General features: G+C 36.6%; 1 protein-coding gene across 3 annotated transcripts in view; it reads right to left on the reverse strand.

The window, feature by feature from the left end:
* DYNC2H1 (dynein cytoplasmic 2 heavy chain 1) overlaps window positions 1–21,073 on the reverse strand; it is a 412,907-nt gene that overhangs the window by 57,717 nt on the left and 334,117 nt on the right. For all 3 annotated transcript variants that reach the window (XM_049889447.1, XM_049889448.1, XM_049889446.1), the window contains exon 85: window positions 19,517–19,606. In XM_049889447.1, coding sequence (XP_049745404.1) covers window positions 19,517–19,606 — 90 coding nt within the window. The remainder of the gene's footprint in view (window positions 1–19,516; window positions 19,607–21,073) is intronic.

Below are 21,073 nucleotides of genomic sequence, written 5' to 3' on the forward strand. Positions count from 1 at the left end.
CAAAACAAAACAAGAAGCTAGGACACAATAAGCAAACATAAAATAAATAAATATAATAATTTATTGATGGCTTAGAGAAAACAGTCAACATCAAATCACATAAAGAGGCAGACCATGATGGTTTCAGCAAGCAACCAAAACAACAAAAAAAACCTCTCAGAGGAAGAGAAGGTCTTAGAATTACTGGAGGTCAAATTCAAAAGATTAATATATAGAGCTCTTCAAGAGATCAGGAAGGAGATCAGGCAAAATGCAGAACAAGCCAAAGAACACATAGACAAAGGAGCAAAGGAAATTAAGAGGGTTACAGAAGAGCATAAAGACAACTTTAACAAGCTGCAAGAATCCAAAGAGAGAAAGCAAACAGGAATCCAAAAGTTTAACAATAAAATTTCAGAATGAGACAACTCAGTCATAGGAGCAGAATCGAGGCAATGGAAGTCAGAATTATTGAGATTGAAGATAAAGCACTTGACACCAACATATCTGAGCAAAAATCAGATAAAAGAATTAAAAAAAATGAAGAAACCCCAAGAATTATGTGAGACTCTATCACGGGGAATAACCTACCAGTGATTGGAGTACCAGAACGGGGGGGTGGGGGGGGGATAACAGAAAATACAAAGAGAATTGTTGAATATTTGTCGGCAGAAAACTTCCTTGATATCACGAAAGATGAGAAGATATCTATCTAAGAACCTCATTGAATCCCACACAAGGTACATCCCAAATGAAAGTGACCAAGACATATTATAATGAAATTTGCAAAACCAAAGATAAAGAGAGAATTTTAGGAGTGGCTAGAGATAAGCGAAAAGTCATCTACAAAGAAGAGTCAATAAGACTAGGCTCACACTACTCAGCAGAAACCATGCAAGCAAGAAGGCAACGGGATGACATATACAAAGCCTTGAAGGAAAAAAATTGCCAGCCAAGAATTACATATCCATCAAAACTGTCTCTCAAATATGATGGTGAAATTGGGCATTTAGATGAATAGAAATTTAGGGAATTTGTAGAAACCAAACCAAAATTACAAGAAATACTAAAGGGAGTCCTTCGGTTAGAAAATCAGTAACATCAGATAACAATCCAAGACTGGAATGCAGGACAGAACAACCAGATATCAACCCAGATAGGGAAGTCACAAAAATAAATCAAAGCTAGAACACTGAAAATAGGGAAAAAGAGATGGTCAATATGTAAAAGATGACAACATTAAAACAAAAAAGAGTGACTAAATAATGTATTCATAGAACTTTCATATGGAGAGGAAGTCGGGGTGATATAAAGAAATAAGAGTCAGATTTAAACTTAGAAAAATAGAGGTAAATATTAAGGTAACCACAAAGGAAACCAACAAGCCAACACATCAAAAAAAAAAAAAAAAAAAAAAACAAGAGAAACATACAATAAATACAAAATCAACGATGATGAAAAGAAAATACATAAAGAAAAATGACTCAGCGCAGAAAATTAAGTGGAACAAAGAAATTATCAACAGCACACACACACAAAAATACCAAAATGACACCAATAACTCATGCCTATCAATAATTATGCTGAATGTAAATGGGCTAAATACACCAATAAAGAGACAAGAGAGTGGTAGAATGGATAAAAAACATGATCCACCTATATGCTGCCTACAAGAGACACACCTTAGTCTCAAAGACACAATATAAAACTCAAAGGATGGAAAAAGATCTATCCAGCAAACAACAATCAAAAAAGAGCAGTACTGGCAATATTAATCTCTGACAAAATAGACTTTAAAGCAAAATCCACCACAAAGGATAAGGAAGTATACTATATAATGATTAAAGGGTCAATACACTACAAGGACATAACCATAATAAATATTTATGCACCCAACGACCCGGCTCCAAAATACATAAAACAAACTCTAACAGCATTGAAAACAGAAAAAGACAGCTCCACAATAATAGTAGGAGACTTCAGTACACCACTTTTGGTGAAGGACAGAATATCCAGAAAGAAGCTCAATAAACACACGGAAAATCTAAAAGCCACAATCAACCAACTTGATCTCACAGACGTATACAAAACACTCCACCCAACAGCAGCCAAGTATACTTTCTTTTCCAGTGCACATGGAACATGCTCCAGAATAGACCACATATTAGGCCACAAAGCAAGCCTTATCAGAATCCATAACGTCGAAACATTATAAACCATCTTTTCTGACCATAAATCCACAAAAGTAGAAATCAATAACAGAAAATGCAAGGAAAAAAAATCATACACATGGAAACTGAACAATACCTTGCACAAAAACTACTTGGTTATAGAAGGACAGAATGAAGAGAAATTCACAGAAATCAAATGAGAATGAAAACACATCCTACCAGAAGATTTGAGAACAGAAAAAGCAGTACTCAGAGACCAATTTACAGCAATAAATGTACACATCCAGAAAGAAGGGCCAAAATCAAAACATTAACCCTATACCTCGAACAAATACAAAGAGAGCAGAAAAAGAAGCCCTTGGGCACCAGAAGAAAGGAAATAATTAAAATTAGAGCAGAAATAAATGAAACAGAGACTAGAAGAACAACTCAAAGAGTTAACAAGACCAAAAGATGGTTCTTTGTAAAGACCAACAAAATCGATAAAACACTGGCCAAACTGACCAAAGAAAACCAGGACAGGAAGCGAATAAACCGAATAAGAAATGAGATGGGCGATAGCACAACAGACCCAATTGAAATTTAAAGAAACGTTAACAGAACACTATGAAAAATTATACTCCAACAAATTTGAAAACCTAGAGGAAATGGACAAATTTCTGGAACCACATTACCTACATACACTAACACAAATCGAGGTAGAAAAACTAAATAAACCTATAACAAAAGAAGAGATTCAAGAGGTAGTTAAAAAACTCCAAACCAAAAAAAAAGCCCTGGCCCTGGTGGCTTCATGAAGAATTCTACCAAACTTTCAGAGAAGAGTTAACACCAGTACTGCTAAAGGTATTTCAGAGCATAGGAAAAGGATGGAATACTCCCCGGACTCATTCTATGAAGCCAGCATAAGTCTGATACCAAAATCAGGTAAAGATACCACAAAAAAAGAAAATTAAAGACCAAAGTCCCTCATGAACATAGATGCAAAAATTCTCAACAAAATTCTAGTCAACAGAATTCAATAACATATCAAAAAAATAATTCACTATGACCAGCTATGCAGGAATGGTTCAACATTAGAAAAATATCAATGTAATCCATCACATAATAAAACAAAAGAATCACATGATCTTATGAATGAATGACGAAAAGGCATTTGACAAAGTCTAACACTCATTCATGATAAAAACACTCAGCAAAATAGGAATAGAAGGGAAATTTCTCAACATAACAAAGGGCGTTCGTACAAAGCCAATGACCAACATCATCCTAAATGGAGAGAGTCTGAAAGCATTCCCCTTGAGAACGGGAACCAGACAAAGATGCCCTTTATCACCATTCGTCTTCAACATTGTGCTGGCAGTTCCAGCCAGACCAATAAGGCAAGAAAAAGAAATGAAGGGCATCCAGATTGGTAAGGAAGAAGTAAAAGTATCCCTATTTGCAGATAATATGGCCTTATACACAGAAAACTCCAAAGAATCCACAAGAAAACTACTGGAATTAATAGAAGATTTCAGGAAAGTATCAGGATACAAGATACAAATACAAAAATCAGTTGGATTCCTCTACAGCAACAAAGAGAACTTCAAAGAGGAAATCACCAAATCAATACCATTTACAACAGCCCCCAAGAAGAATAAATACTTAGGAATAAATTTAACCAGAGACGTAAAAGACCTACACAAAGAAAACTACAAGGCACTACTGTAAGAGACCAAAAGAGACCTACAATAAGTGGGAAAACATACCTTGCTCATGGATAGGAAGAGTCAACATTATGAAAACGTCTATTCTACCCAAAGTGATCTACAGACAAAATGCAATCCCCATCCAAATTTCAACATTTTTTAATGAGATGGAGAAACAAATCACCAACTTCATATGGGAAGAGAAGAGGCCTGGATAAGTAAAGCATTACTGAAAAAGAAGAACGAAGTGGGAGGCCTCACACTACCTGATTTTAGAACCTATTACACCGCCACAGTAGTCAAAACAGCCTGGTACTGGTACAAAAACAGATACGTAGACCAATGGAACAGAACTGAGAATCCAGACGTAAATCCATCCACATATGAGCAGCTGATATTTGACAAAGGTCCAAAGTCCATCAAATCAGGAAAAGACAGTCTCTTTAACAAATGGTACTGGCATAACTGGATATCCATCTGCAAAAAATGAAAAAAAGACCCATACCTCACACCATGTACGAAAAGTAACTCAAAATGTAACAAAGACCTAAATATAAAATCTGAAAGGATAAAGATCATGAAGAAAAAATAGGGACAACGCTAGGAGCCCTAGTACGTGGCATAAACAGAATACAAAACATAACAACGCACAAGCACCAGAAGAGAGACTAGGTAACTGGGAGCCCCTAAAAATCAAACACTTATGCTGATCAAAAGATGTCACCAAAGGAATAAAAAGACAACCTACGGACTGGAAAAAATTTTTGGCTATGACATATTCCATACTCTATTAACCCAGAGCTAAAGCCATTCCCGAAGCCAACTCTTCAGATAAAGGTTAGACCGGACTATAACTCATAAAATAATAACTTGTGAAGAGTGTGCTTCAGGAGCCTAAATGGGCAGCTTTTGTCCAGAGGCGGGATGAGAAGGCGGAAGGGACAGGTGCTGGTTGAATGGACACGTTAAACCCGGGGTGGGAAGGGGGAATATGCTGTCACATTACAGGGATTGAAATTAGGGTCACATAATAATATGTGTATAAATTTTTGTGTTAGAAATTAACTTGAGCTGTAAACTTTCACCTAAAGCACAATAAATAAACAAATAAAATTATTTTATGTTTTATTCTTATTTGTTCTAAAAGCCACTATTTCTGGATTGGATCCTGTAACTTAAGAAGGATGTCTGGAAATTCAAACAGGTTCAGACAAAAAATATTAATTAAGCTTGAAGAAACGCTAAAGCCATTATGGCAAAATATTACAAAGAAGAAATGCAATTTTAATAATGGTCTTAAACACATGCAAGATTATATTTCAAAGATGAGAGCAGCTGTTTTCAATGTCCATTAGTGATAAAAGAAGGAAAACTGGTTTACATCTGAGCCTGAGGAAAAATGAAGAGAATTACTGACTGAGGGTTGAAACAGAAACAGGCTACCTGAAGTGACCTATCTGGCTATATCACTTCTCAACTCTCCAAGCCACTAATCCTAGATCACTTGGGTATTTTTTTATATTATTATTGTACTTTAGATGAAGGTTTACAGAACAAGCTAGCTTCTCATTAAACAATTAGTACACATATTGTTCTGTGACACTGGTTACCAACCCCACAACAAATTAACACTCTCCCTGTCTTTTAGTTCTTGCCCCTAGCCTGGTGTGCCCCTTTAGTCTTGTTTTGTTTTATGGGCCTGTCTAATCTTTGGCTGAAGGGTAAACCTCAGGAGTGACTTCGTTACTGAGCTAAAAGGATGTCCGGGGGCCATACTCTCAAGGTTTCTCCAGTCTGTGTCAGGCCAGTAAATCTGTTTTTTTGTGAGTTAGTATTTTGTTCTACATTTTTCTTCAGCTCTGTCTGGGACCTGCTATTGTGATCCCTGTCAGAGCAGTCAGTGGTGGTAGCCAGGCACCATCTAGCTGTGCTGGTCTCAGTCTGGTAGAGGCTATAATAGTTGTAGTTCATTAGTCCTTTGGACTTATTGTTCCCTTGCGTCTCTGGTTTTTTTCATTCTCCCTTGCTCCTGATGGGGTGAGACCAGCGGAGTATCTCAGGTGGCCGCTCACAAGCTTTTAAGACCCCAGACGCTGCTCATCAAACTAGAGTGTAGAATATCTGATTTTTTTTAATGTGTTCCTAAATATGCTGTTTGTTCATGCCATTCCCTCTGTCAATAACAATGCCACTCTCTCTCCCTAGTTATCTGTGAATGTATATTAGTCTGTTCCTGCTCAACCTTTAACAACCAGTTCAAATGGCCTCCTTTTTAAACTTTGTCTGCTTGCCATAGCCAAATTAATGACTTGCTCATCTTAAGTCCCAAAAGCACTTTAAGTCTCTCTGGTATGTATCACTTTTTTATTATGGTTATTTGGATATGGGTCCTATATTCTCTATTAGAGTAAAAGCTCCTTGACGATATGTACCATGTCACCTACATAGTATTTATATTTAGCACAGAGCTTGGTAACGAGCATAGGAAATCAAGTTTTTTTTTTTTTTTTTTTTACCAAATAAATATGTTTAAGGTATAGCTCCTCAAGGAGAGTTTGCTTACTTATGAATTAAGCCTGCCATGTGATCTAGTAATGAATGCAGATTCTGGGACAAAGTTACTTCTTTTATGAATTTGCTAAGAGCATGACAGATACATGGAAGGCTTACTTCTTCTAACGGTATGAACTAAAGTTAACTGCTCAGATATTTTAGATCTTAACCACTGATTGGGCTTTGTTCCTCACACTGTATAACCCATTGCCATCGAGTTGATTCCAACTGAAACCCCACAGTGTTTCCAAGGCTGTAATCTTTACGGAAGCAGACTGTCACATCTTTCTCCCGCAGAAAAGCTGGTGGGTTCGAATCACTGAGCTTTCAGTTAGCAGCTGAGCACTTAACCACTGCACCACCAGGGCTCCTTTCACACTGTATATATATTAATATTAATATTTCTAGGCTCAGTGTTTGACACAAGGAAGTGCCATTATTCAACTGAAACTTGCGATGTTCTTTTACCACTTTGAAGAGAAAACTTTTGGAAATAAAATTTGATTATCTATGTTTTTTTTTGACCATTTCTTCTGGCTTTTCCAAAGACAGGAATAAGTTAAGTTGGCATAGGCTACGTAAGTCCAGACAGAGTTCACGCAGAACCTGAACTACCACGAAAAACAAGATTATTAGAAATGAACTTTCATCATAGTACTTAATTTTTTATGTGGCAAACCAAGCATTTATTCTACCCACTCTATTTTAGGTCCTTTCTTAATGATCAGATGTCTTTTTTTATTTAAATGAAGATTTGGGAACTTGCTACAAAACACAGAAAAATAATCCATTTTTAATACAAAGATTATATAGTTCGATATTAAGTTAGTCAATAAATGACTTATTTTTTTTGGTGAGGAAAAAGGCTATAGGTTAATTATACTAAAACTAAAATTACTATATAAGGTAGATGTCCCCAAGGTTTTAACAGCTTTGTAAATGATAGTGCAAGTGGTTTTTGCACATGTATGGCCATGTTATAATGAATAGAGCTTATTAGGGATCCCAATCACACAATTTATCTGTATCTTAGAACAGATTTCAAACACTTTTATAAGAAAAGTTTTGACCGTATCTTTGGGCTATGCCTTTCTCTTGCCTTCAAGTGGCACAGCTTGCTAATCTATTAAGCGAAACAGACATACTTAACTTGCAATATAAGACAGATCTTCTCCTTTTAGGCAGTAAAATCTAAAACTCATTGTCCCCTACATTTAATCAAAAACTCGGCTAAAAACATAATGATGATTGCTAACAGATACAAAATTCATCCATTCTTCCATATACTCTGGCATTTGGTGCTGGACTGAACCAGATCAGCAGAGAGCAGAGAACGGAATTAACAGGTTTTTAATAAAAAATAATAACCAACATTTACACAGTTCTTATTATAGGGCTGGCACTGTGTTTACTACTTTGTAAGGATTATTTCATTTAAGGCAGTGGTTCTCAACTGGAGCCATTTTGCCTACAGGGGACCTAAGGCAATGTCTGTCAATAGGCTTTTTTGGTTGTCACAACTGGGTTGGAGAATTCTAGTGGGTAGAGACAAGGGATGCTGCTAAACATCCTACAATGCACAAGATAATTCTCCACAACAAAGAATTATCTGTCCAAAATATCAGTGGTGTAGAGGTTCAAATATCCAGATTTAATAAATAAACCTCAGAAATAGAGATTATTATTATCTCCTCCATTTTAGAGATGAACAAGTTGAGGCATAGAAAAGTCCATAACCTCCCACAGTCAAAAACCTGGTAACTGGCATAGACATGATTCAAAGCCAGAACCTATAAGATATCAGGGACCGAATTCAACTACCACACTAAACTGCCTTTACTATGGAATCATTTCTTTTTCACTTTAAAAAGCTAGGAAAAGAACAAACTAAACTCAAACAAGTAGAGACAGAAAAAAAATAATAAAGACTATAAAAAGGAACAATAAATAATAAATAAAATTCATAAATACAAAAGTTGGTTTTTTGAAAAGATTAATAAAATTGATAATTCTCTAGCAAGACTAAATCAAGAAAAAAGACAGAAAACACAAATTACCACTATCAAGAATAAAAAAAAAAAGATACCACTATACATCTCAGAGTCTGTGAAAGAGTAATAAGGAAATATTATAATCAACTTTATGGCAATAAATTTGACAACTCAGATGAAATAAATAATTCTTTGAAATATCCATCCATTCTTCCTCTCTACAGTCTATTCTTCACACACCAACAGAATAATCTTTTAAAAATACAGGGTCTCTTCCCTGCTCTCAAACACCCACTGACTTTCCATCATATTCTGACCAAGTCTAAAGCTCTTTCCAAAGTCTACATGGACCCACATGTCCTGGACCCTGGATTCCTTTACGTTCCTTGAACAAGCAAAGAACATTCCTATCTCAGGGTTTTTGCACTTGCTGGTCTCTGCCTGGATTTATTTTTTTCTCAGATGTGATCGTGATTTGCTCTCTTCATGCAACTCTCTTAAACATCACATCCTAAGAGGCCTTCCCTGCTCACTCGTAACTAAAGTATTACCCACCCCAACCTGGCCACTCTCTAGCCCCTTAATCTCTATCATTTTTCTTTATAGCATCTTCATAAATAGCTACTAGAAATAAAGTTCAGTTCAGTTTCAGTATTTGGCTAAAATCTGCTATTTGTCTTCACCTTCTGGTAGGCCTAACAAACAGATGGCATACTTTAACATTGTTCTGACCTTCTGAAATGAGTGTTGTCAATATTTGTATAAGTACAGATGTTACTACCCTTTCTAATAAGTGTAATAATGTGGTAATGCCATTAGGCATGTATTTAGATTGATTTTAAATATTGGATTATTAACTATCATATATTACAGATAGGCATTTTATATACCACTTGGAGTGAAAATAACCCCTTATGTGTTATAGATTAAATTTTCTCAGTCTGAGTTATAAATATATATGTATTATTTTAAGAGTAAAATACAAACCATAATGATTATTTTGAAAATGTGGATTTTATGTAAAAAACTAAAAACTCTATATAGTTCAGTAAATAAGAAAACAGATTGATAATTAATACAAATATTAAGAGAGAATGCATAGATAGATAAATATAAAGAATAACATTGAAAGCATTTGGAGCCAAGCAATATTAATGAAAATGTAACTAATATAAAGTATAATAGACATGATTCAAAACTTTGTAGAATTATTTGGCGTACTAGCGTTTGCAACATTAAATAAAATAACATTTAAGACCAAAACTTAATTGTAGGTTATTTAGTTCTATGTAACCATGAGTCCTTCAAAAAGAAATCCTATTTGGGAATAACTCCCATTTTGTAAGAGTGAAATAATGGAATGCCAACTTTTCCATCTCAAAACTTCCCAAGGAGTAAAAAGCTCTACTAACAATTTCAAAAATGTTCAGTGCAAATCTTCTTCACTCCAAACTTAAATAATAGAAAGATGAAGAAAATAAAGGAAAATTAGATACATCAAATATTTATTTTTTCACTTACCAAATTTTGAAAAATATACATTAAAACGAATACTTATTTAGGAAAAATTTATTGATGTTTTAAGTCTATGGAGTTGAAAAAAAAAAACTTTACAAAATCATCGATACGAATTACCAATTATTTTCAGAAGATGAAGTAAAAGGAGGTTTGAGATTTGCCTAAGCTATGAGTCATATTTTCAAGAAAACATGTTACTGAAAAGTAATTTTATTATTTTTACTGTTTTAAAAAGCTAATATTATTAGTAGTATTGTTATATATTCTACTGAATATCCTACTTTAATATCATGTCCATCAATTAGACATGCATGTACAGCTGAAAGTCCTTTAAAAGTGTAACAACATGTAAATTAACCATCACCACTTGCCTTGCTTGTAAGAAATTTCTAGTCACAAACAGCTAACAACAAAGTCAGTCTGACTGAAGATACATTATAGAATGGAAAACCAGCAGAGTGTCACACAATTATCACTGACAATGGAAAAAACGTGGTGAAAGCGATGATAGAGTTAGGAATCACAAGCACATGATGTTTTGTTCACAAGCTTCCATAGTGTGTTTAGAAATAATAATAACACAGCATGTGATAAATAAAAAAAAAAGTTGCCATCAAGCTGATAACAACTCATGGCACAGCATGTGACAGGACAGACTTATTGACTAAAGCAGAAAAACTGTCAATGATTTTATTCTTCTTCTTTAGCCAAAGACAAAACTCCATGACGTGAGACATTTGTAACTGTCTTATCATACACTCTTAAGTCAGACAAGAGAGAACCAAGCTACTTGAACCAGGAAAGCCTTGACATACTATTTTGCAAATAAGGGTACTGACAGCCATATTGCTGACAATCACTAGGTACCTGCAAGGAAAGTAGTTTGTTTGCTAGAACCTACTGATTCCTCAAGAAACCACATTTGCCATTAAGAGTTTACATATTCTCTTCATGATTTCTGCTGTAAAGATCCTCTTATTATGCCACTCCGGGAAGCTGCTGAAATTGGTATGCATGTGATGAAAGCTAAGATGCAGATACAAATTTAGAAAATATTTTGCTATCTTGAAAGCCAATTATGTTGCTATACTGTCACATTCCTAGGACCAAGATTTATCTTCTTACAGTACAAAGAGCGTAATTTGCAGGATTGCTTCTAAAAACTGCAAATCATCAAAGACCACAGATTAGTGTTTAGCATTCCAAATGTGCAAGACAGTTGACCACAGGAGGAATTCACCCACTGACAGTGTGAGAAATTACTATTAATGTACAAAATTTGACTAGTAAAATTCTGTAATACAATTACTATGGTAATAGCTATATTTTAATGGATAAAATTTAAGATGTATACATGCCCTTATTTTATTCTATGATGATGCTAATCCAGCTTCACATTTGGCTGTATATTAATCTTAAACCTCAGGATTTGGGCCAAAGTATATTTTTGATACAATCCTAATATCAACAAATTTGTTTATTATCTTCCTTACTAAAATGTGACGCTCCTGATGGCAGGAATTTTGTGTTTTCCTAACCATTGAATCTCCAGCACTTAGAACAGTGGCTGGCACATAAATATTTGTGGGGCTCAATAAATATTTGCTGAATGAACTAATAAAAAGTTATATATGTGTGTGTGTGTATATATATATATATATATATGATCTACAAGGGATCTCTTCTAGCTGCGTAAGTACACAAAAATAAAGACTGAAGGTTTTCACAGCACAACACAGACTTTTCCAATTTTGTTTACACTAGTCTTAATTTTATTTCCTACCATGTGTAAAATACTGTACTGGGGACTGCAACAGTTATTAAGATGAGTTAGAAAAATAGTTTTCTTTTCCAGGAATGTAAAATAATATAGAACCTTCCAAAACAGAATAAGACACTCCAGAAAATAAATTAAAAAATCAATACTTTAATTTTAACAAATTTATTTTTATCATTTGAGTTCTTGACAGAAAATAAAATAAAACAAGTCTTCAATGTTAGATTGCCGAAGTAGAGTGTAAGGTTAAAATATAATCTTTATTTGGGTAGATTTAAATAGAAGCTAAAATCTCAAATATATCATGGATACTATAAAATATAAGGAACCCTGGTGGGACAGTGGTTAAGTGCTCAGCTACTAACTGCAAGATCGACGGTTTGAGCCCACTAGCTGCTCTGAGGGAGAATGATGTGGCAGACTGCTTCTGTGAAGATTTACAGCATTGAAAATCTTGTGTGGCATTTCCACTCTGTCCTGTAAGGTTGCTAGGAGTCGGAATTGACTCAGTGGCAGTGGGTTTTGTTTTGTTTTGTATAGACTGTATCTCAGGAGGCTAAATCACGGTGACTGGGAAGCACGAAAGAGATAAGTTAATGTCAAATTGTTTCAGAATAACCGTATGATTGATTGAATTATTCCTTTATTCAATAAATAATTACTGAAAACCTACTGTGGGAGTCACGGTTCTATAAGCTTGGATAAAGCAGTAAATAGATATAAAGCTTTGCCCTTATGGCGTTTCCATTTTCGTGGATGAATACATAGACAATACAAATAAATACATAAATAAAGTATATAAAATATTAGATGGAGATATAGGCTATAGAGAACAAGCAGGGAAAGAGGACAAAAACTATCAGGGAAGGGGCAGGGCTGCAATTTGAAGTAGGACGGTAATGAAATACCTGACCCCAGAAGCTTTCTTGCACATGTATCTGGGGAAGAGGATTCCTTTTAGAGAAAACAGTAAGGGTAAAGGCCCAGAGAGGGACTGTGCCAGGCCAGGCTCGTTTACTGAATCAGATGGGGGCAAGTATGGCCAGAACAGAGTAAATGTGGGAGAAGAAAAATAGGAGATGAAATCAGGGAAATAATGTAGACTTCATCTTAAAGGAAGCGGATACTCTGGGTGAGATGGGAAGTCATGGGAATATTTCCAGGAGAGCAGTGATGTAATCTGACTTGGGCTTTAACCAGAACATTTGAGGCTGCCGGGTCAAGATCAACGAGAACGGGAACAAGGGTGGGAAGCAGGACTAGTTAGGCGTGCAGCTGCATTAACAATGACTCCAAGACAGTAACAGTGAAAGCGTTGAGAGGTCTCTCTGCATATGTCCTGACTGTACAGGCAAAATCATTTTCTGGTAGATTGGATGCAGAGTATGAGAGGAGAGGAGTCAAAAATGACTGCAAGACTTTTGGTCTAAGACACAGGAAGGATGGAGTTGTTTACTTTTATGGGATAGATTGTGGGTAAAATGAGTCTTTTGGTGAATGTTAAGTTTGAAATTTTTATTAAACATCCAAGTGGGGAAATACTGAACATGCATTAAGATATACACGTTAGAGTTAGGGAATCAAACCAGAGCTATAAATTTGAGAATAATCAAAGTTTAGATGGAACTAAAAGTCATGAAACTAGATGAGTCAAAAAGGGCATGAATATAGATAGATTGATATAAACAAGATTCCACATAAGAAGAGGGTAGCAGGACTCAGCAGTGTATCAGTGTACCAGCCACTTGTTTGAATTAAGGCAAAAAAAAAAGGATAGCATTCAAGGAGAAGTCACTGTACATTTTAAAACAAGAGACACTGAACCTAAGCAGAAGCTCAGTCCTAAAAATAAAGCATTAAAGCTTGCCCTTGACTCATGGTATCCCAACTGTGCTGGGCAGTAGAAATATCCTGGGGAGACATTCAGGAGTCCATTCAGCATGTCTGGAATACTAGGTCTGTTTAGCACCCCCAAGCCTAACTAGATACTGGAGATGGAGGTCTCTGCATCTATCCTGGAAACAATGGTGGCGTAGTGGTTAAGAGCTACAGCTGCTAACCAAAAGTCGGCAGTTCAAATCCACCAGATGCTCCTTGGAAACCGTATGGGGCCGTTCTACTCTGTCCTACAGGGTTGCTATGAGTTGGAATCGACTCTACGGCAACAGGTTTGGTTTGGTTATGGGTATCTATCCTGGCTTAGACAGAATCAATTCATGTCCTAGGTTGGTGGAAAAATTACAGGCATAAAGAGTCAGGGGATCTAACTGACATGTTGACAATTGTAGGACAGAGAATCAAGACAAATGTTGACAACATAAGATTATGAATTGGGTAGAGAATATGCTGAATATAGAGAATGATCAGAAAAGAAGAACCAATATACTAAGGAAGGATGCAGCAGGGGTTATGTTGCAAGCCAAGGGGGAAACAGAGTGAAAATCAGGAACCAAAGAAACTCTCGGAAGATGTTATTTCTGAAGAAAAGGCAGACAAACTTGAAGCTAAGAAAATAATTCTAGAGTCCAAAAAGGAAAGAACCTGCCTACTCCATTTATGTACTGCTACAGTACCTCAGCAGGAAGCTGCAAGAAATTTAAGCTGTATTCAGAAGAGGATGTCAGATGGATCTTGGCTGAAAGCAGAAAGTACCAGAAAGACGTTTACCTGTGTTTTATTGACTATACAAAGGCATTCGACTGTGTGGATCATAACAAATTATGGATAACATAGCCAAGAATGGGAATTACAGATTACTTAATTGTGCTCATGAGGAACCTGTACACAGACCAAAAGGCAGTTGTTTGAACAGAATAAGGGGATAGTGCATGGTTTAAAATCAGAAAAGCTGTGTGAAAGGTTGTATCCTTTCACCATACTTATTTAAACTGTATGCTGAACAAATTTAATCCGAGAAACTAGACTATATGAAGAAGAATGTGGCACTGGCGGAAGACTCATTAACAACCTGCGACGTGCAGATGACACAACCTTGCTTGCTGAAAGTGAACAGGACTTGATTCACTTACTGATGAAGAAGATCAAAGACTACAGCCTTCAGTAAGGATCACACCTCAACATAAAGTAAAAAAAAAAAAAAAAAAACCCACAACTGGACCAATAAGAAACATCATGATAAATGGAGAAAATATTAACAGTATCAAGGATTTCATTTTACTTGGATCTACAATCAATGGCCAAGAAATCATTGGGCAAATCTGCTGCAAAATACCTGTTTGAAGTGTTGCAAAGTAAAGATGTCACTTTGAGGACTAAGATGTGCCTGAACCAAGCCATATTTTCAATCGCCTACTCTGCATGTGAAAGCTGGACAATGAATAAGGACGACTGAAGAAGGATTGATGCCTTTAAATTATGGTGTTGGCAAAAAGTATTGAATATACCATGGACTGCCAGAAGAATGAACAAGTCTGTCTTGGAAGAAGTACAGCCACAGTACTGCCTGGAAGCAAGAATGGTGAGACTGCGTCTCATGTACTTTGGAGATGTTATCAGGAAGGGCCAGTCCCTGGAGAAGGACATTATGCTTGGTAAGGTACAGGGTCAGCAAAAAAGAGGAAGGCTCATGATGAGATGGACGGACACAGTGACAGCAACAATTGGCTCAAACGTAGCAACCATTATGAGGATGGTGCAGGGCTGGGCAGTGTTTCATTCTGTTGTACACATGGTCAATAGGAGTTGGAACCTACTCGACGGTACCTAATAACAACATTTCATTATTTCATTGGTTTGTTCATTCACTAATTTAGCTAACAGTAAGCTAGGTATTGGAAACAGTCAACTAAAAAAAAAAAAAAATCCTTCTTGCTCTAAAGGATCTTCTAGAGCAGACATCAGAGAATAAGTGCCAGGCTGTCTACAGGGCTCCCTCTGGCTGAAGTTCCTTGGGTATCTAGGGGCTCTCTGGCTCTCTCTAAATCACCAAGATTCAGAGGGGGTCTTTAACTACATGCCACATAATAGACTGAGGGTCTCTCCACATTGCAGCCAAAATGATCTCTTTAAAACATAATCCAACCATGTCATTTCATTCCTTAAACTCCTCCAGTGGCTCCTTTTTGCCCTCAGGATCAAATGCAATTCCTTAATATAGTATCACAACTGGACATTTTCTGCCTCTGTAACCTAATTTCTGAGCACCCTTCCTTCTTGCACTCTACACTCTGCTTTCAGTTACTTGAAAGCACAAGGCTTACCCTTAACTCTGGCCTTCTCTCTGCCTGGCATATTCTTCTCTTTCCTCCTCACTTGGTCTGTTACTACTCAATTCTCAGCTTAAGCATTTCTTTCCTAGCCCGCTCTAGTTTAGTTACTCCTGCTATTTGATCTCATAGTACTATACTTGCTTTATCAATCTTACTGTTGCTGCTTATTTAGATGTCTATCTTTTCTGATAAACTGTAAGAATAGTTCCCTGGGAATAGGGCTTATGTCTACTTTGTGTATCTCTTTACATTCAGCAACCTTGGCACAGTGCTTGGCACCATGAAAGTATTTATCACATTTACAGTATTATTAATTGCTAAACAAATGAATGAATGCAAAAAATTTAAACTCTGAGAAGGCAGGAATTATATCTATTTACTAACCACTGTATCTCTGGTTCTTCACACAGGGCCTAGCATAAAGTAGCTACTTACAATATTTTTGACTTAATGAATAAATGAATGTCATCCCTGATGCTAGTCAGTCTTACCTTGCTCTTACGCAAAGCCTGTATGGAGCTGATAACTCTCAGTAGCTTGTTCTTTTCCCCCATATGTTACACCCCTAAATGCGAGACCCTGGGATCTTAAACTATGGCTGCACTTGGGCTCAAGCTGCTGTGGACCTGTTTGGATTTAGTGTGATCATCACACTTTCATAAGAGATCAAAAGCTGCTATTTTCATGGATCCTTGACAAATATTTCTAATACTCCCTGCCTCCCCAGGTTCCTATCTGTTTCTTCCCCAAATAGGTAGCTACACTATTTCCCAACCTTCACAAGCCACTCTGGATATTTACCTGTGAAATAGAGAAGATAGAGATGAAGACAAAGGACCTATCAGACCTTTGAATAAACAGATGGGAAGCAAATCTCAAATATTAAAGGTTTCCTCAGGGATACGGACATTTTTGTATATTTATAACTGTGAAAAAAAAGTATATGTAAAAGCAATCAGGAAAAGAAAACTAAATACTACGAAAAGCTGTAGCACAGTATAGCGCCACACAGTGGTGGAAGTGAGGAATAGTGCACGTTCCCTGGTCGGACGGTGAGGAAGTAAGCTAACGTTAGGGCTGAAAGTTGACGGTTAAGAGGGTATTTTAACATTAACATTGAGGCTAAAGGCCTATATGGCTGGGATAAAAAAAACAAAAACCCAAACCCATTGTTGTCAGGTCAATTCCAACTTACAGCAACCCAACAGGACAGAGTAGAACTGCCCCGTAGAGTTCCGGAGGAGTGCCTGGTGGGTTTGAACAGCTAAGCTTTTGGTTAGCAGCTGAGCTCTAAACCACTCCGCCACCAGGGCTTCCAAATGCCTATATAGCTTTTAAGGAAATTGTACCATGTGAAAAAATGTTCAGTTTTGATGACCAGTATTCAACACACTAAGTATGAATAATCATGCCAGAGAAAAATTGTAATAATCCACGTAAAATTGCTTTAAAGGACAGTAATTTCTGTAACAATATATTTTCATTTTAAGCACACAGTATAATTATTAAGCATACTTACACATTTGGTGTAATACAGGCTACCATTTGCAGCAAATAACAAAAACAAAATTCTTTTCCCTTTACAAAAACAATATAAAGCAAAGAATACTGACATATAATGTGAAGTGATAAATTCTCACAGCCAGGTAATTATAACATACTGAGAGAGCTTAAAACTAAACCCGTTGCTGTGGAGTCGATTCCAACTCATAGCGACCCTATGGGACAGAGTAGAATTGCCACACAGGGTTTCCAAAGAGCAGCTGGCAGATTCGACGGCTGACTTTTTGGTTGTCAGTTGAGTTCTTAACCTTGAGCTTTAGAAAATCCTCAAACGTTCTAAAATCACTGATGGACTATTTATCTTCCCTGCTTGCCTTTTACTACCTTCCTTCCCTCATATACTCCAGCCTTTCTTCCTTTCCTTCTCTCCCCCTCCCCCACTTCCTTTCTCTCTTTCTTCCTTCCTTCCTTTCAGCATTTATTGACAGATTATGTGCCAGCCATATATACAGCAGATATAAAGATGAGTAAATCAGAGTCTATGCTTGGTTCTTCTCTAGTTAATTTTAACCTCATTTTCAGATCAGTGCTTTTTTCTCTAGTAATTTTATAACCCAGAGAATATTCAGATGAGTCCTACCCCTTCAAAGGAGTCCCATTTGTAGGCTGGCAGGATATAGCAAGAGAAGAAACGATGAAAAGAAAGGAAAACAATGGAAGACACTCCAGAGGACGTCTCTAAAGAGATGAAAGCATTTACAGTCTTTTTTTTTTTTTTTTTATAAGGGCTTAGAGATGAGCCTTCAACAACAGAAGGACAATTTCTTTTATATTAGAATAAAGATATGAGGATGAGTTCAGAAAGATCTGTCTGTACATAGGAGAGGAAGGTAGGAAGAGAGTGATATGAAAGGTCATATCTTAAAGCTTGAATTTTCTCTGTGAAATAATAAGTTATTCAAGGAAAAGGAAAGGCAGTGTCAGACTGGAGTTCTCAAGAAAGTAGTGAAGGTTTGTAACAGTCTCTGTGGGATATAGGACCAGTGCTCAGGGCCCATCCAGTGCTGGACACTTTATATCTGAAGTATCACCAGCAGAGCTCAATTGCCTGTGTATGAACCAAGTTCAATGTTTTTCAGGAAGGATGAAGCATGAGGAAAAGCGTTAGAATACTGAAGATGCTAAGAAGAAAAAAAAAAAGAAGAAGAAGAAAAGCAAAGAGTTAAAGTGATGTGCCATGGATTCTAGGCTGAACTGGGGATTGAACTCGGATACTATCGAATTTGGATCTGGAAATATAGTGACAGACTACAAGGACCCTGAGCAAGATGAGATAGAAGGCCTAAGAGAATGAGAACTTGAGAGCGAATGTAGTTGTGGTCAAAGAGTGGTATGTACAATGTTAGGAATTCAAAGGTAAAGCACTTATGAGTGATGACAAAGTTAAAGATGTGGGTAACTATGTGTACTGCTAAAAAAAAAAAGCATGGGTGAAGATTTCTACATAGAGAAGGACACAGATCAAGTTACTTACAGCAGAAGTTGGTGTGGTAAAGAAGGGTATGTGTGAATCAGATGCAACAAGCAGAGAAAGAAGGTAGTAAGACAGTGAAGAAAATGATAAAGGAAAAGGGATACATTGCAGGCCCCAACGAATCTGTATGTATTGTTTGCTAATGCTAAAAAAAAAACGCACTCTGTCTATACCATTCCTTATTCAATCTTCCTGCAGTAACTTGACTGGGTTGCTCTGAAAAACCTTTATCCATCTGAAAAAAATCTGAAGAAATTAGCTCCCCAAAGGAGTACACTCTCTAAAACAAATGACTCGGTACATATCAGTTCCAGTTATGATCTATACATACCAAAACTGTAGATTGTTTTCTAAAATTCTCAAAAATGCTGAAAAGCTACAATAAGCAGAAATAACTTTTTTTTTTAACAGAATCATAGATGACAGAGTTAGAAATGGTGCTTCATGTACAAAATCACGATACCATTCTCATCGGTCACTAGCAAAGAAGTTATCTCAAAATACGGATCCATGGTACCATTTATTTTTAACTTAATCATTCAATGCAATTACCAAACCATTTTCTTTTACCTGTATTGCAAGGGCACGAGCTACCAGGCCTCTGAGGTATTGCAAGGGATCTTCTGGGCCTTCCCACTTGCTCTGCCACATGAGAGGACACTGCAATTTGACAAAGAGTCAAAATTAAGTAAAATTTACATACACATGACCTTACATATCAAAGACCTTTTAATATAAGCACGATGGCAAAACTTTTTGGCATGATATTCATTATGCATATCATGAATTCATTTCATTAAGACATGTCTGTTTTGCTTTGATCTTATCTCATTAACATTAAATGGTATATAGAAGATAAACCAACCAAACCCATTGCCATCAAGTCAATTCCGACTCACAGTGACCCTGTAAAGACCAAGCAGAACTATCCCACAGGGGTTCCAAGGCTACCAGTCTTTATGGAAGCAGACTGTCCCATCTTTTTCTGATGGGTTCAAATTGCTGAACTTTTGGTTAGCAGCCAAGCGGTTTAACCACTGCGCCACCAGAGCTCCTATACAGCAGATAGAATTAATTAATGTTTCTCTGAAAGCAGATTTCTTAAGTGAAAATTTTTGAAAGAATAATGCTAATATCTATTGGGTGCTTACTATGTGTCAGAAACTGTGCTGAGTGTGATATGCACCATCTCATACACCCCTCACAACAATCCTAAGCAGATTTTATTATAATTGCCATTACACAGAGGAGAAAATGGAGGCGCAAAGAGGGCAAACCTGCTGCCATGGAGTAAATTCTGATTCATAGAGACCCTATAGGACAGAGTAGAACTGCCCCATAGGGTTTCCAAGTATGTAAATCTTTATGGAAGCAAATTGCCACATCATTCTTCCGGGGGGCAGTGGGTAGGTTGGAACTGTCAATCTTTTAGGTTAGCCAAGCACTTAACCACTGTGCAACCAGGGCTCTTGTCCAAAATCACAGGAATAGTAAATGGCAGATCCCGGATGGGAACCCTGACAGCCTCGCTCTAGAGTCTAGTTGTTATCATCAGTGCTGCCTTCAAAATACATTTCTACAATGCTTTATACATACTGTACTACATGAGAGTCAACATAAGATATTTATATGATGCAAATTAAAACTATGATGAGGAAACTACAGTTTACAGTAAGTTTATTTAAAAAACTTAAAGTTCTTTTGTTTGTTTGCTTTTTTAACTAAATAGCAGGGAACCTGAATGGTCTAAGTCAAAATCTAACCTCTTTTCACTATCTCGTGCTTTTTATGAGAGTTGTCATAGAGGCAGAATATAGGATATGGGCAGGTTGTTCATTTGTTCTTTTACTTTCCCTCAAGCATCAATTAATCAATTGATTATTGAGCAACCATCTGTTAAGCAGCTGCTATTTGCCAATCATCTGTTAGGAATTGGGGATACAAAGTCATAACACAACCTTTGTCCATAAAAGCTTGTCCTATAGGGAAACACTGACAATAAAAGAGATAGTTACAAGACAATACGATAAGTTCCCTGACGTTGACAAACACTGTGATCCAGGTGGGGTACATCAAATTCAAACTGCATATAAGGGGAAGGGTCAGGAAAGGTCTTCTGGTGGAAAC

Source organism: Elephas maximus, chromosome 7 (genome assembly GCF_024166365.1).
Source record: "Elephas maximus indicus isolate mEleMax1 chromosome 7, mEleMax1 primary haplotype, whole genome shotgun sequence".
NCBI classification, from domain to species: domain Eukaryota; kingdom Metazoa; phylum Chordata; class Mammalia; order Proboscidea; family Elephantidae; genus Elephas; species Elephas maximus.